At 52.2% G+C, this 16,393-nt stretch overlaps 5 protein-coding genes across 5 annotated transcripts; 3 read left to right on the top strand and 2 right to left on the bottom strand.

Annotated features, from left to right (window-relative positions):
• Nucleotides 1-1,571: 1,571 nt before the first annotated feature.
• On the bottom strand, nucleotides 1,572-2,685 carry F4812DRAFT_151589 (LysM domain-containing protein). Its single transcript, XM_047929726.1, has one exon. It carries the CDS (start codon nucleotides 2,396-2,398, stop codon nucleotides 1,610-1,612), a length of 789 nt encoding a protein of 262 aa, XP_047787028.1. The 5' UTR covers nucleotides 2,399-2,685; the 3' UTR covers nucleotides 1,572-1,609.
• A 508-nt stretch (nucleotides 2,686-3,193) lies between these two features.
• On the bottom strand, nucleotides 3,194-4,457 carry F4812DRAFT_466949 (uncharacterized protein; the record flags this gene model as incomplete). Its single annotated transcript, XM_047938587.1, has 3 exons — nucleotides 3,194-3,486; nucleotides 3,573-3,993; nucleotides 4,062-4,457. The coding sequence occupies 3 exons, from the start codon at nucleotides 4,455-4,457 to the stop codon at nucleotides 3,302-3,304; spliced, it is 1,002 nt and encodes a 333-aa protein (XP_047787027.1). The 3' UTR covers nucleotides 3,194-3,301.
• A 1,047-nt stretch (nucleotides 4,458-5,504) lies between these two features.
• On the top strand, nucleotides 5,505-10,126 carry F4812DRAFT_466946 (class V chitinase Chi100; the record flags this gene model as incomplete). Its single annotated transcript, XM_047938586.1, has 5 exons — nucleotides 5,505-6,625; nucleotides 6,695-8,523; nucleotides 8,597-8,711; nucleotides 8,784-9,088; nucleotides 9,186-10,126. The coding sequence occupies 5 exons, from the start codon at nucleotides 5,505-5,507 to the stop codon at nucleotides 10,124-10,126; spliced, it is 4,311 nt and encodes a 1,436-aa protein (XP_047787026.1).
• Nucleotides 10,127-10,640: 514 nt separating this feature from the next.
• F4812DRAFT_462421 (protein kinase) lies at nucleotides 10,641-13,187 on the top strand (the record flags this gene model as incomplete). Its single annotated transcript, XM_047938044.1, has 1 exon — nucleotides 10,641-13,187. The coding sequence occupies one exon, from the start codon at nucleotides 10,641-10,643 to the stop codon at nucleotides 13,185-13,187; it is 2,547 nt and encodes an 848-aa protein (XP_047787025.1).
• A 1,652-nt stretch (nucleotides 13,188-14,839) lies between these two features.
• On the top strand, nucleotides 14,840-16,266 carry F4812DRAFT_452772 (putative Fe-containing alcohol dehydrogenase; the record flags this gene model as incomplete). The annotated part of the gene is made up of 3 exons (XM_047936400.1): nucleotides 14,840-15,166; nucleotides 15,283-15,769; nucleotides 15,872-16,266. The coding sequence occupies 3 exons, from the start codon at nucleotides 14,840-14,842 to the stop codon at nucleotides 16,264-16,266; spliced, it is 1,209 nt and encodes a 402-aa protein (XP_047787024.1).
• Between the last annotated feature and the right edge of the window lie 127 nt (nucleotides 16,267-16,393).

Raw genomic sequence — 16,393 nt, 5'->3', positions numbered from 1 at the left:
TCGACCTTCAGCTCGGACTTAGCGTTGGTGATGAGGAACTTCGCCATCTTGATGTCCTGCAGTTTAAGCAAGGCGTTTACGCGGCAGCCAAGCCAGACCTGAATAGTCTTGATTTTTGCCAGCCAACAAAGCTGCTGGCGTGGCACAAACGCTTATACTCACATCGGCTCGAGGTTCTCTGCCTCCCGGGAGAGAACTTGTAACATGCAGCACTGTCAGTCCGGCTTGGAAGAGTTGCGACAGACAAGCATTGCCTATCATAGGCCACCATTCGCCCGGCTGATGAGTTGTCGATTACACTGTCCTTTGACACAATCCGTCAGCTTGAAATAACCGTGCCGCTGTCCGTCAGCCCCATCGAATGGAGCGGGCTTGACGTCACACTAAAACCTCCGGATTCTGCGAGATGGAAGCGGTGTTGTCCCAAATGGTGAGATAAGAAAAAAACTATTGTATTCGTCGCCGTTGACTCTGCTTCAGTGACTCTCGGATACGCGAGTCCAATGATGTACCCTGTGCCTGACACGTCGTTAGGCTAAACGAAGGGATCCCAATCCAGAAAGACATAGTAGAGATACTAACGTAAACTTCATCTCTATTTAGGTTGAGCCCTTCTAACGCTGCCCTCCCCGAGCCTGGATGGCTCGCCTTCTCGATATTTTAGGGCTGGCCTACAGTACTGTACATCCAGGACATTAAGAAGGGCACTGAGGGGTCAGAAATTAAGCCTGCGGGCCACGGGTTGCGCGATAGTCAGAGCACCATTACCATAGATTGTTCCAGGCCCGCCATCGAGCTACGAGACGTATATCATTCGATTTGGTAGAGGGAGAGAATAATATCCCGGGATTGAGCTCCACGTACGCACATGAAGCTATCGATTCGACCATCGAGGTGTTCCGTTCCTACCTCAATCGTGTTCCACTGCTGTCAGCAGTAAACTATTTCCGTTGCTCCTTGCGGGTCATGGAATGATGAAGCTGTCGATTAATAAAAACATCTCGGAACTTGATGCCACCCTATGCAGTTCATGGGGGATTCATGCAGGGGTTAGTGCAGAGGTTCGTCTCGTAGATAGACCGCTAAGGTTTTTTTTTTTTTTTTTTTTTTTTAATACCTCTCGGCGCCTTAGTGAGCACGTCGGAGGACATCAGGACCTGCTGCAGAAAGAGCAATTCCAACCCTACCTCGCTACTTTTACCGATTGACCCTAGTTATTAGTAGTAGGCGGAAAGAGAAATCTCACGTGAGCCGTTCCAGCGGTCTCTGGGTATCTCTATTCCCTATACGGTGGCCACTGGCCGATGCACCCCTGACTACTGTCTAGAAAGGGACGGGTTACATGCCCGCGCCGAATGCAAGCTCGACACATGAGATCTCACCTGTACTGCGGATCACCTAAACTATAAATACTAATGGCTCATTGGACGCAGTAAAGGGATTGTATTAGGTAAGGTAATTTTTGTTCTTTTCCTTAACTTTATCACGCATACCATGACTACTGTCTTAGTAGAGGCGTTATCGTAGAAGATGCTATACAGGACACCTTGTCTCCCAATGAAATGCAATGCCGGAGGAAAGCATATTACTATCTCTAGGTAGTAATCCATCACAGAATTCCAATGCACACGTAATAGTCCGCCCAAAGTGCGGAACAAGTGTTTCCCACAGCCGGGTTCCAAGTGTAGAAGTCGTTCAAGGCGATCCCGGCAGCCGCAGCTATGTCATAGCACCCGTCCCCGCTGACCACCTTGTGGAAGCTGTTGCAGCTGTTTACCATACCCGTCTGGGTCGGGGTCGGCGTTGTAATGCCATTACCAGTGGTGGTCGTCTTGGTGCTTGTCTGGAGTGTGGTCGTGGGGCCACCAGAGGAGGTCACACCGACGCAGACGTAATACCCGCTCCAGAGGCTGCCACAGGTGTCCCCCACGGCCGGATTCCAGGCATAGAAGCTCTCGATGGATATAGACTGAGCCGCGGCGATGTCATAACATGTGTCCCCGCTGTTGACTTGGTAAAATTTGTTGCAGGCGCTAGGAACGCCGGACTGCACGGGAGAAGGCGTCGTGACACCGCCTCCGGACGAAGTCGTGGACGTGGTAGGCGGGCCCGTTGACAGAAAACTATGGGAAACATAGTTGACTTGGGTGCAATAGTACAACCCCTGGATGAGGTTGCAGCCGGAACCCAGCTGGGTGACACTAGGATTCCACGCCTCGAATTCGGCAGCGGATATACCGTAGAACTGCTCAATGATAGCACAGGTCAGTCCATACGACTGCTGTACCCATTCACTGCAGCCCGAAGCGGCGCCTGGTGCTGGTGTTCCGGGCGGCGCCACAAGGTAGGCTTTTGCCAATGGTAAGGCGAGCACGGGGAGTAGTGTGTAAGGCTTCATTGTTCTGACCAAGATAAAGTTGCAATCTAAGTTGAACCGTTGCTATTCTACTTGGTTGCCCTTTGCTTAAAGAAGGCCAACCGAAAGTACAAGAATTGCAACGACAACTTACTTGTTGACGGTTATAAGACCGCACACCGGCTACATGTACAAACTCGAGCGTCAGCGACCAAGTGCATTTCGTACAACCCAACCTGGCCAAGCAGGGCCTCGGCACGGCTTTTTGGCCGAAATGATCCAGAATATGCCGGATGACCTGGATATCATCGTTACCTGTTCTCCCCCCCCACGTGGTCATCTTAATTAGATGCATCTTACGGTCTCTATAGGGGCCAGAGATAAATTGGGTATATCGGCCCGCTGACATACAGACAGTGGCCCCGGCCTGTCTTACACCAATTGTAACCTACTTATAGAGCTAAAAATTAAATAAATAATTATAATACCAAAATTACTTAATTTAGGTAATTTTCGACTTTAATAATTTACTTGATTTATTTAGGGTTATACGTAATGGAGAATTACTTAGAGTTCAGGGTTGAAGTCCGGAAAACACCATAAAAGGTAGAGATAGATTCGATTCCTATAATTGGTATCTCGTTTTGAGTCGTTCTTCAAGAAGCTACTGATATTATCGGTGTCACTTCCCCCATCCTTTAACTTGAGAGGGATGAGGTTGAATAGGTATGCACTTCTTCTAGGACAACCGTATAGGAATATCAATTTTTAGTGTCGGCTGACGGCAGCATGTTATATTATTGACTAATTACATAGCAAATTTATTGTTCGTTGCATCATGGTTACACCCTGTAAACTGGCGTCGGATGAAATAGCCCTGTCTGTAATAAACAAACTACCACTGGCAGAAGAGGAAAGGTCTCTCGAGTCTTAGTACGATATTGCCTAGTTTGGAGTAATCCAACTGGCCTTGACCGGAATGCCGCCAACGAACAGAACAGCATCTCTACCCTGGGGAGGGTTGAGATACATGTATGCGGCCATGGCGAAGAAAACAAATGACTCTGGATTTCTATGAGTTTCTCCTCTTCCGTTGCTTTTCGCAGCATTCAGTGCGCTAGTCAAAGAGTCTATAGCGCAGAGGGTGTGGTCAGCAAGAGTTAAGAAACTGAGTTTACCGTGTCAAGCAACGTGGGATGAAAGTTGGAGTGTCTACAGAATGGATCGCTTGTAATTCCCGCCGCATCCGCTAAGTGGTAGAGTTCGTGGTAAAATGTAGCGCTCACGGGCAAATATTGGTCAAGCTTCATATCTCCTGATGTTCTGTCCTCGGGGTCTCCTTTCGGGTAATGATCCGACGAGACGGCCTGGGAGAGAGACGGATAGCTGTGAGGATGGCCCGCCCCTGGTGAGAAGGAAGGTGGACAGAACACAATGTGCCGGTCATACTCGCCGATCTCGATTTCGGTTTCTTCAACTATTGTTCTGTCAGGGTTAGGTTGAGGCCTAGCAGTGAGGGCGTAGAGCGTAGCTTTGCCGCAAAGTGAATCTTCTGTATCCGGTTCAAAATTGTAACCCTTGAAAGCCTCGATAAAGTAGGCCGTGATTCTCGAGTCTGAAGCTTGACTGGGGAAGACCTGACCCAGGGTCAGAAGATAAGTGAGTGTTTCCGACCTCCAATCGAGCGCCACAGGATCTCCGTCACGTCGTCATCCGTGTCTGGGGTTCCTTCGTGGGTGTTGAATTCGATGCCAAAGAATGAAATCCAGAGAAGCATCAATCGCTTGTTTGACTTGGTACTATCATACGCCGTTTCGACAGCGTCGTGAAGCAGGATGGCCTCTTTCAGCCAGTCATTCATTACGCCTGACTGACCACTACAGTCTCCCGGGGTTTTGCCATCTCCCATGTTGAAGAGGCTAGAAGCCGTGGGCGCTCCATCATCGCCGCCTCCTCCGCCAACCCTCACGCGGCGCCAGAGGGTCTGGTTATCGCTGACGGGGTAGGCATTTTGAGCACCGACAGGATGTCCTAGTGGACAAGCGTCGCCAACGCTGAGAAGCGCGGTCAGTACAGGCAGAACAGAGAGAGGCCACCACATCTTGACAGCCAAGCGGTGCGAGAGATGCGAGTATTGGAACAAGGGATCCAAGGTCGGCGAAGGAGAATCAGGATTAACTTGTAAGACAGAAGATGTGTTGACCACGAGATTTTTTTTTTCGGGAAAATGCTGGCACCGTGATCCAAGGGATATCTACTGGAGAATGCCCTCGGTCGTGCGTCCATTGTCAGCATCCAATTACATGATAAAGGGGTAGGGAGCTGGACAAGAAGCAAGCAGGCAGGTGTACACTCAAGACGGTCAGGGGTGTTGGCTGAGATTTCCTTGGCCTGGCTGCATAGACCGATCTATCATAGCGCACTACCCCTCGCGACGCATGGCGATATTGCCTGGTATCCGGCCATGAAAAATCTGATGATACTATGAATACAATGGATGGGAGAATAAGATAATAGTGGGCAGGCAAATGGCGGGTCAGCATGTTGGACATTGGGCTCCTGGTCTACAGTGCTCGGACATAATACTTTGATGGGTAGCAGTTCTGATGGAATCTATACCACTATACAGCCTTAGGAGGTAGGTAAATATAACATGAGTGCCACCCTTTGGGTAGCACAAGAGCCCAAACTTGAAGTTTTTCGGCTCTTAGCCACGCTACCGAACACCTACTAAGCTTACATACCGAACGGCGGCCTGGCTTACAACTCCTTCAACTATGATATCGAACGACCCCCTATAGCTCATGGCTATTAAGCTAGCTCTGGTGTCGAATTCTCTAAACTCTATACGGTAAAACAATCGTACCCGCTATTTGCCAAAAACATCCCCTGAATGGCGATGGTTACCTACCTGCGGCAGGGTCGCCATACAATATATGGTCAGCTTCGATGAGGACCCGTTAGTCGAATAGTGTGAGCTCGGCCAGACACTGACTGCCTATATGACGGTCCTTCCCTGAGATGCTCAACTTCGGAAGCTGGCAGCATAGTGCGCTTGTGTTATCCCCATCCAAGACTGTGTGTCGAGCTCCTCCCAAGCATACTCTCCCTTTCACCCTCGGTGCCAGCTTCATACTGCACCAGAGTTATGTCATTCTCTCGTTTGGGGGCTGCCATTGCCGTGGCAGTCGCCTGGGCTCCTTTGGGGGCTCCAGCCAACAATGCCGCCAGTGCCTTTATGGCGTCCCTCTCAGTCAGCACTGCCACCGGTACCGTGCCAGGCAGACCAACAGATAGAGCGAGTGCCCGAGCTGCTGTCCTAGCCGGGAACTATACTTCCAAGCTACATCATCAGGGCAGGGAGCGCTGCCCTTCGACCTGTGGTGACGTTGGCGCAGACACTAGCGACTGGCCCGTATATGGAAGCCTTGAGGGCCTCAGTAGGGCATGCAATCAGACTATGTTACTGGACTTTGCTCTATACAACTTAGTCAATGAGCCTAAGGCGAAAGTCGCGATTTCTGCATGCACGGCCGATCTGCAATTATCTTCTAGTAACTCAGCTGCCTCGAAAGCTGGCTCTGTGACCAGTACTTGTGTTCCAGAGGGGGTCCAAAGAACCAAGGCTACCTCAACCTTGCAGCTGCTCTCCTTTGGCAACTCGTCCCCATCACATTTGGCAGACACTACCGCCGCTCTGGACCAACTGCGGGCATTCTCCAGCATCCCAGATACAGGCTGTAACGAGACCATCAAATATGCTTACTCTGGTAACGTCGCCGTTGGTATCTACGCGGGGTCAGGACTTGCTGGCCAAGATGTTCTCACCGCTGTGCTGGATAAACTCAGCACGAAAATCAGCAATGACGGTAGTGTTGCCGAGAGCTTGCTCGTCCAGATGTGCAGCAACTCCTCGGCTCGGTATACACTGGGCGTTCTGGCCGACACTAAGGGCAACATTGGCTCTGTTCAACGCGGCCTGCAGTCGTGGAAGAACAGAACTTGCGTTGCTCTAGACACCACTGCGGGTCGCATCGAGGAGTGGCAGACCGTGAGCTATTTCGCTCCGTCCCTGTTGCACACTAGCAACTCTTCTTCAGCCAACTCGACGAGTAGCAGTTCAATCACCACGATTGACCTAAACCTAAAGCGATGGGACGCCCCTAAGCTCACTCTCGAGAAGCGTGCCGACTCATGCCGCACTATTCAGGTGCAATCGGGTGACTCATGCGCTGCGCTGGCGGCTGAATGTGGCATCACACCGGCATAGTTCACTACCTACAACCCAAGCCCGAGCCTGTGCAGCACCTTGACTCCAGGCAAGCACGTTTGTTGCAGCTCTGGCACTCTTCCAGACTTCTCTCCTAAGCCAGATGCAGATGGTTACTGCTACTCGTATCTCGTCAAATCAGGCGACTCCTGCTCGTCCATTGGAGCCGCGTTTGATTTGACCAATGAACAGATCGCTAGCTTTAACAATAATACTTGGGGCTGGAATGGCTGCGAGAAGTTGTTTGCCGACTACAAAATCTGCCTCAGCACTGGCTTCCCTCCTATGCCCGCTAGTATCCCTAATGCGGTCTGTGGGCCGCAGGTGAACAACACGGCCACACCACCGCCGGGCACAGACTTCAGCACCTTAAATGAGTGCCCCCTGAATGCCTGTTGTAACATCTGGGGGCAGTGTGGAACAACGAATGACTTTTGCGTCCCCTCCAACTCGAGCACTGGCGCTCCTGGTACCGCAGCTCCAGGAGAAAACGGCTGCATCTCCAACTGCGGGACAGACATTGTCGCGTCAGCCCCCCCAGACCAGATAATGAGCATCGCTTACTTCGAAGCCTTCAGCTGGAACCGCCCTTGCCTGCATATGTCGGTGACGAGTGTCGACACTTCAGCTTATACGCATATTCATTTCTCCTTTATCACCCTGAACAAAGACTTTTCCATCAACACAGATGACGTCGCAGATCAGCTGCCGCTCTTTCGGGGCATGACTGGCATCAAGAAGATTGTGTCGGTCGGTGGCTGGACCTTCTCTACAGATCCGAGCACCTACACCATCTTCCGCGATGCCGTTAGTTCCCAGACCAATCGCGGCACACTCGTGGCCAACGTTATCAACTTCCTGAACGACTATCAACTGGACGGCATCGACTGGGACTGGGAGTATCCCAATGAGCCTGATATCCCCGGCATCCCTGCTGGGTCCGAGTCCGAGACGACCGGCTTCTTTTTGCTGCTGGACGAGCTTAAGGAGAAGATGCCATCGGGCAAGACGGTCTCTATTACCGCCCCAGCCTCCTTTTGGTACCTCCAACATTTCCCCATCCAGGCCCTCAGCCTGGTGGTTGACTACATTGTTTACATGACTTACGACCTTCACGGACAGTGGGATTACTCTAACAAGTACGCCGACCCCGGGTGCCCATCGTATAGCCAAGGGCTAGGGAACTGCTTACGATCCCATGTTAACATGACTGAGACGATCAACTCGCTATCCATGATCACTAAAGCCGGCGTACCATCTAATATGGTCGTCGTTGGTGTTAGCAGTTATGGCCGTTCGTTCCAGATGACTACGCCAGGCTGCTGGACAGAACAGTGCACGTACACGGGCCCGGACTCGGGAGCATACCCTGGGAGGTGCACGAACACGTCTGGGTATATCTCTGACTACGAGATCAGCCAGATCCTCGATCAGAATCCGTCGGCCCAAAAGCTGTGGGATGAAGACTCCTATTCCAACATCGTCGTGTTCAACGACAGTCAGTGGGTCGCCTATATGGATGAAGATAATAAGGCGACCAGAAAGGCGCTGTATCCAAGCTTGAACTTTCTTGGAACTGCTGATTGGGCGGTTGACCTGCAATCCGATACGGGCAGCGATTCGGAGTCTGGCAAGGACGGCTCTGGCGACACCATTTACATCAACCCCGACATCTGGGCCTCGGCCAGCCAGCAGGTCACGGGGGCGCCGGGCGCGACACTCATTTGGCCACCAATGCCGCTGGAAAGTCCAACGACTATCACGTTTCCTCTGTGGACCACGACTGTCTCTTACTCGAGTCTTACGACACGCACAAGCACTCTAAAGGATGGGTCGACGTCGACATATCCCTGGTATCTCTACATATCGTGGTTGACGACTTTGACAATCCCTCAGGGTACGTATATTTTCTAATCCGTCTTTATTATATTACACTTGGCAATATATTAACCCGTCGTGCGATATGCTAGTCACGACTACAGCGATTCCCCTATGGGGCGTCTCGCTTGATCACAACAAAACCGGCGGGCCTATTACCCTGAGAAGCTCCATACAGCCGCCACCATTCGGCGTGACTATTATTCCGTAAGCCCATCTACTGATTCCATCTGGCCAGGAGTAATCTGATCTAACTCGAGTTCTCGTTCCGTTGCGTAGCGTCACTAGCGGCACCACATCCATCATCGGCGCCACCACGACCAGTACAAGCTCGGGTGGCATCATTGTCTGGGGCTCTCTAACCTACACACAGCCGCCACAGACAATGACTCTCGGAGGGACGACAACCATCATCGGCGGCCATGTCTTGCCCCCGACTGTCCTCACCGTCACTCCCAACCCCTATCCGACCACTGTGCCGTCGACGATCGATCCTGTGATCAACCAAAAGACTCCTTCGTGGACGTCCGGAAAGGTACCCGGACCTACGGCCAAGCCAGGGTGTCCGGGATGCGGTCAAACATGTAAGTGACCTTGAATTTCCTTTCCGAGCAGAGCAAGTTTCTACGTCGGGTGCGTTTCCAAGAGTTGTAAAACTAATTGTGATGTCTCCAATTATAGGTATCCTATTTTGCGACCCAGACTGCCCTTTCTGCCCGCCGAATGTGTTCCCTGGAGGCAGCGGCGGCGGCGGAGGCGGAGGCGGAGGCGACCCTGACGACCCTGAACATTCAACAACGTCACGGTCGACGTCGGATCATCCGACTAGTTCGTACACCGTCATGTACAACGGGCTGTACGACGATGTTTTCCCGACCGCCTTTGCTGCGGAAGGCGATCTCTCTTCGCTCTACTCCGACGAGCTCTCTCGCATCTACGCGATGTGGCCCACGACTACCACGCAATCCACAGATACAGCCGGACCAACAGATTCATCCACCACGGAATCCGCAACTACAGCCGGACCAACAGAGTCGTCCACCACGAAATCCACAAACACAGCCGGACCAACAGATTCGAGCACCACGGAATCCGCAACCACAGCCGAACCAACAAATTCGTCCACCACCAAACGGCCGGACCCTACCCCTGCTGCGAACTGCGACTTCTGGGACGAGGGCTGGGGCTGGACGTTCGAGGTGTACAACATCCGGGACTGGGCGGCGGACCACGGCAGCTCGCTGCACGACGAGGAGAGCGGGTGCGGCGGGCTGACGGGCTGGGACTGGCACGACACCACGGCGACCACTTGGGCCTATGCCTACTTCAACCTGCCCTTCTTCATAAAGGACGGCTGCGTCGAGCGCGCCATCGTCTCCGCCGGGGGGCCCAAGCTGTCGTGCAACGACCATGGCTTGGGTCTACGCGGCCTGGAGGAGAAGCGCGACGACCGAAACGGGATGATGGCAGCCGCCGAGCCGCCCTCGTTCTCGGAGCAGGAGCAGAGCGAGTTTGTCAGCTTCTACGCCGCCAACCGCACGTATCGCCCCTACGCGCCGATGGCCTGGCCTACCAGTCCGGCGTCGAGTATTACCACCCAGGCGTCGACGAGCAATCCGTGAGGAGGCCTCGGGATGGTGACTACTGTACTGTACCTTGAACGAATGAATTCAGGTGAAACATGATAGATATGTTAATAAAATTGAGCGCTTTACAAACCATGAAATACCCAGACTGCTAGAGTGAGTGAGCAAGAATTTGCCTGTTCAGGCACGACTCCGTTGATTCCATATGACCCTGTTGATGGTCGGCCTCTAACAGGTACATGTCTTGAGTTATAAGCCAATAAAATATTTATTTATGCACCGGCGTGACATTTTTAAAGGGGTCGTTACGTACCTAGTATGCTGCTATACAGTCGGTGTGCAACCAGTCTAGTGTAATATGTATCGTATCGATGGAGTCACCCGGTAGGATATCGTGATCACGTGGCGGGAAAAGCGTAGTTAGGGAGGAAAGGAGGGGTAAGGGTATATATAAATATACCCTATGCTGCTGGTCAACTCTAATGAGTCTTCCTACTTCTTTCCTCGCTAGGTACATATGAATCGGTCGGTGCGTGCCAATGCCAACAAGATGAGCTGGAAACTGTCCAAAGGTTGGTGCACCTCACTCCGCAACCATTACATTCGCAGCTTACAGTTAATCACAGCACTAAAAGCGAGCCATAACCCTACCGCAGGTCAACTGGCAACGCCTAGAACTCTGTTGCCAGTCTCTACTTCCAGCACCAACGGCATTTTGGTCGTGACACTATATGAAGGCGTTGGTCTTACCGCGGCAAACCCCCACCAGGAACTCCTCAAGAGCTATGCGTGTTCCTCCGCCCACCCTATATACGCACTACTGGATTACGAGAAGTCGCAAGTGTCTGTCGCTACCGTTGCAGGCACTACGGAGTGGCCCCAGTGGGTATTCGGCCAATCCCATCATGGAATCGAACGAAAGTTCGATGTATCGCGGGCCGCCGAGCTGACCATATCTCTCTACCTGAGGGATCCGGCCGTAGATGGCCGAGGCCGGGATGTGTTCCTTGGGGAGTCGAGACTGAGCCCCTTTGACGGCACGACCATGTCAGGATCACAATGGCTGCCAGTGCAGAGCGGCACCGGCCAGATCCGCATCGGCTTGGAATACGAACACGTCACGAACAATACTTTCGGGCAAGATACAGTATCCAACTTCTCATTGCTAGGCAGTTTGGGAGATGGCGTCCCATTGTGCCAGAAGAAGGATACTAATAGGGAATATGCCATGAAGACTGTCAAGGTGGTAGGCCCCGTTTTCCTGCCTGAGGCTTTCCAGATTGACCATCCCTTTATTGCGCCGCTCGTAGGTGCGGTCCAAGTTCCCGATAAGAAAGACTGCTTACGCCTCTTCACCCCATTCGTAACCGGAGGGCTCTTACTTAATCACCTTCAAACTGTACGGCGCTTCGACATCGATGGGGCTAGACTCTACGCTGCCGAGATGGTTTGCGCGTTAGAATATCTGCACTTGCACGACGTTCCTAATGCGGCTGCCTGGCTTAAGCCTGAGAACGTCCGTTTGGACGCTAGGGGACATATCGGTCTCTGTGGTTTCGGTCTCTTCAGGTCCCGTGTTGGGAGCGACGACTACACAGCCCGTACGATGCCCGAGTATCCTGCTCCAGAACTTCTCCGCAGCCAAGGAAATGGATCCCGGGCAGCAGACTGGTGGACTTTAGGTGTGCTTCTCTTTGAAATGTTGACGGGGCTACCTCCTTTCTACAACGACGACCCAGAGAAGATACGCCGCAGCATACTGGATCATCGTTCTATCGAGCTACCGGACTCGCTGCCACCATCTGCCCAAGACGTCATCACTAAGCTCCTCGACCCAAGGTCGGAAAATCGATTGGGGGCTGCTGGGGTCTCGGAGGTTCAAGCCCATCCCTTCTTCCAGAGTGTCGACTGGCGGAAGCTCCATCAGCTGGGTTACGAGCCGGCTTTCAAGCCCCGCTATACGGCGGATAGTTTCGATCATTACGGGGTTAGCTACCCGACCAAACAAAGGCAATCAGTATTGGAGCGGTTCGAAGCCGCCGGATGCTCATACCATAGGCCGATTCCAGCCGTACCGGAAAGTGAAATTCCGTCCAGGACCAGTAATCAGCAGCAGCTTTCTACGACCGCTCAATCCGCCACAGAAGACAAGAATAGCTGGGTGCTTGTGTGGGATGAGACGCATCGGGAGTTCCATTTCTACAACCCAGTAACTAGCGCAAAGCATCCGATCCCATCAGAACAAGCAAAGCCGGATATAGTCGGTCAACGTAACGATCCCTCCTCTGCCTCTGCTCGGCCCCATATCCCCTCCCCGCGCCAAAAGAAAGACGCGCTCAGGGCGGCACTGCTGGCCGGACACGACCATGCCGTCTCGCAGCTACTCCGGGACTACGGTGTGGACCCCAACAACACGCCGCTCTTCCGCACGCCTACGAGCACGAGCACGACGGCATTGCAGTGGGCCGCCGCAACAGATAACCTAGGTCTCGTCAAGCGATTCCTCCACGCCCCCGGCGCGCAGCACCCGCCGCCGGGGCGCGTGGCGGGCACCCGGGCCCTGGGCCAGGCGGTGGACCGGCAGAACCTCGCGATCGCCCGCGCGCTCCTGGACGCCGGGGTCCGCTGCGACTTCGAAGCCGGCGACCGGCCGCCGCGGCGTGCTCCCGGGGCGCACGGGTTCGACCCGCACGACGAGTCCGAGCCGGCCGAGTATATCCCGCCGGTGGTGCGGGCCGTGCGGCACGGGCACCTCGGGCTCTTGGAGCTGCTGCTCGGGCGCGACGCGGATCCCAATGCCGGGTACCACGATCTGCCGCGCGCGGGAGACGAGGGGTGGGATGCCGCGGCGGGAGAGGAGAAGGGTGGTGTGCACTTCGCTTGCGGACGGCCCGTGCAGCTGGCGATGGAGAGGGGCCGGCGGGACATGGTCGAGGTGCTGCTGGACTATGGGGCCGAGATCGAGCGCCCGCAGCCCGTCTGGGGGGTGCCGGGGCACGAGCGCGAATACGTGTTTCGGCCAGTTTACCTAAGGGTGGTGGCTGGGTTGCGAGCGGTGGTAGCGGCGAGAGCGGCTGTGAATGCTGACAGTAGTTGAATGGGTATTGCGCCGGAGAGAAGTGGTATACACTCCCATGGATGAACTTGCATTCTAGACTATTAAGACTAACGGCTGGCACGGTGGATGCAGATTCCATAGATACCTAGGTAGAGACTTATATTTAGGAAGCCTCAAGCCGTTAACGGAAACCCTCGGTATATTAGGTTAGAACCCCAGCTGTGTACTGGCAACGAACTCGCAAGTGCTGGTCGAAGTAAGGGAGCCATTCCAGGCTGATCCCATCGTTGGAATATCCAGTCTCGCAGGGCCGTAGTACGGTATCAGGTAAGAGACTCCTTAACTTTAGGTTAGTGAGGAACGAGCCTTTTGCGAGGTAATTATGCTCTGATCTTCTAAATGAGATTAGCAAAAGCCGATATAGCGCTTCAACCCAACATCGGTAACGCTAGCAGCCATTGAAGCTACTAATAAAATACAGCCTGGGATAGGTCTAAAGAAACACGGTAGATAACTCTCGAGGAATTATTATTTAAATCACTATACATTAGGTATACATATACGAATGGAGACGCAATAGACATGTCACTATTAAGTGTCTATTGGTTCGTGCACAAGAGACGGCATCTCTACTGACGCCGGCGCTTCGGAGCTTTAAAGTCATCCAGTCATATTTAAGGTACCATGCCGCCATGTACCCACCCGGCTTTCGGTATATATTCGCCTCTATTCACATCTACTCACATTTATTTATACGCATCCATCTACATACGTACCAGGTACCTAACCTACCTAGGTACCTACATTTCGTTTGCATACATCTTGTAACCTTTCATTCATTCTCCAACATATCTCCAACTCAGGATGACATATTAAGTTATTCAAATATATGAGTACGAGTATAGAAAAGCATCATTGAGATACCTATGTGTAGATGGTTATGTACCTACCTAGGTACCTCTAATGTGTAAATTCATGAGAGTTAGAACAAGGATATCATCTACCTCTCTAGGTACCTGTTACTAGTATAATTTGCTAAAGCGCGAAACCGCATTGTCCCGAAAAAGCCACGTCTGGAATCCGCAATGACGGCTCAATACCGATCCAACCCTGGTAGTTATTATCACTTAAAATGGCTCAGAATATAGTACAGAAACAAATTATCATGACGGACCCTAACGCTTTAAGCCATGGCTCAAAATGTTATAAAGAAGCGTTGCGTACGTCCAACGTCCGGGCTATTCAGGGGTAACCCATTAGCAGATATCGAGAGGTAGTTACTACTTCTAGTAACCTAGCGTGCTACTAAAGACGCTAGGTTATTAGTAGCTTTAGATGGAAACTCTATATTAGGTACCTGCTATACAGGATTGGTAATGGTTTTACTGATTTGGCATATTTGTAATAACCACGTACATTAGTAGGTGCATACCTACTGACCTACCTAGGGTAGGTATGTTGGTTCTCATAGTGAGTCTCATAGTGACAAAAGAATAACATTCATAACTACCTAGGTACTATTTAACGTAGGTAAGGTTAGGTATACTGTAAAGAAACACAAGTACCTAGGTATATATCTCCCGTCCGTGTTGCCTCTCTCTCTCTGCCTTCCTTGAAGTAGGATACGAAACCCAATAGTAACAATAATAATCGTGACGAGAAAAAAAAGAAAGAAAGCCGAGTTGCCCAATATGCCAGAAACATTTGGTCCAGCTTTCCAAGGCCATGACCGGCCACTTCTAAGCTACGGCTTGTCCTTTGTTGATACACTCCTCAGACACGCAGATAGCACGTTTAAAGCGACTAGGATATATATCATCTGTTCCAGGTCTCTAGCGAGCAACACGGCGTATCTCGACGAGCTAAAAGCAAGACTGGGCGATAAACTTGCCGGCGTCAGAGTCGGCATGAAGCCTCACTCGCTCTGGTCCGAGATCCTCGAAATCGTAGCCGACGCGGACCTGATTGTGACGCTAGGCGCGGGAAGTCTAACGGACGCGGCCAAAATAGTCTCATTCGTATGCTTGCATCCTACCACCGATCTACCCACCTACCTTAGGTCTAGGTACCTAAGGGGGGAGAAAGCAAGTACCTAATGTAGGTCCATGATGCTAAACAACATGTGACTACCTAGGCCCTAGCAAACGATGTATCAACCCACGCCGAGCTGGAATCGCTCAGTGCAACAAGCTCCAATAAGCGCGCCGATATCAAACGGTCGAAAGTGCCTGTCGTCTGCATCCCCACGTCGCTGTCAGGCGGCGAGTACTCGTCCTTCGCGGGCGCAACAAACGACGAGACGGGGCAAAAGCACTCCTTTTCGGAAGGTCTACAGGGTCCCGCCCTGGTCATCCTCGACCCGGAACTTGCCACGACGACGCCGGAGAAAGTGTGGCTGAGTACCGGTATCAAAGCCGTGGACCATTGCGTGGAAACTCTTTGTTCTCTCAAGAGCGACGACGCGGCAGATCGAGATGCCAGGAGCGGGTTGGCTCGGCTTATACCGGGTTTGATCAAAAGCAAGCAGAATCCCAAAGATACCGAGGCTCGGTTGGAGTGCCAACTCGGTGCGAGAGATGCGATGAGCGCGGCCGCTCGGGGAGTGCCTTTAGGGGCTAGTCGTAAGTGAAATACTCAGACAATAACCACCGGGGCTACCATCCCACCGTCATAATCTAGGTAGCTTGGAATATCTTTTGGATAAAGACTGTTGCTGACTCTAGCCACTTTAGACGGCATCGGTCACCAGTTAGGTCCAGCAGGTGTAGGCCACGGAGAGACGAGCTGTATTCTAAATCCTGCCGTGTGCAAATATAACTACAAGAAGGGCGCAAACGTCGAACGCCAGAACGCCATTATCCAACTCCTCTGGGAAGATTCCAAGGCTCGAGAGATCTTCAGCCAGAAAGGGCTGGAAAAGGAGACAGCTGACCTTGGGGATCTGATGGATGCTATTATCCGTGCTCTTGAGCTACCGAGATCGCTCAGTGAGTTTGGTATCGGGGAAGACAGGCTCAGCGACATCGCCGAGAACAGTTTAAAGGATCGGTGGGTGCAAACCAACCCAGCTCCTCTGGATAAGGAGGGCGTGCTAGAGATATTGAGGATGGTACTCTAATGAGCTGTGTGTATGTTCGTATTGTGTATTCTCCCTTTATAAGATAGAGCAACGTCCATAAAGTTCCATAAAACAAAACCCCAAGCTTCCACGCCTTACGCTCAGAACCGCACATATTAATATCCCA

The sequence above is a fragment of the Daldinia caldariorum genome, assembly GCF_022478825.1.
Source record: "Daldinia caldariorum strain CBS 122874 unplaced genomic scaffold F4812scaffold_18, whole genome shotgun sequence".
In the NCBI taxonomy this organism is placed as follows: domain Eukaryota; kingdom Fungi; phylum Ascomycota; class Sordariomycetes; order Xylariales; family Hypoxylaceae; genus Daldinia; species Daldinia caldariorum.
This window is presented reverse-complemented; position numbering and strand designations above follow the sequence as displayed.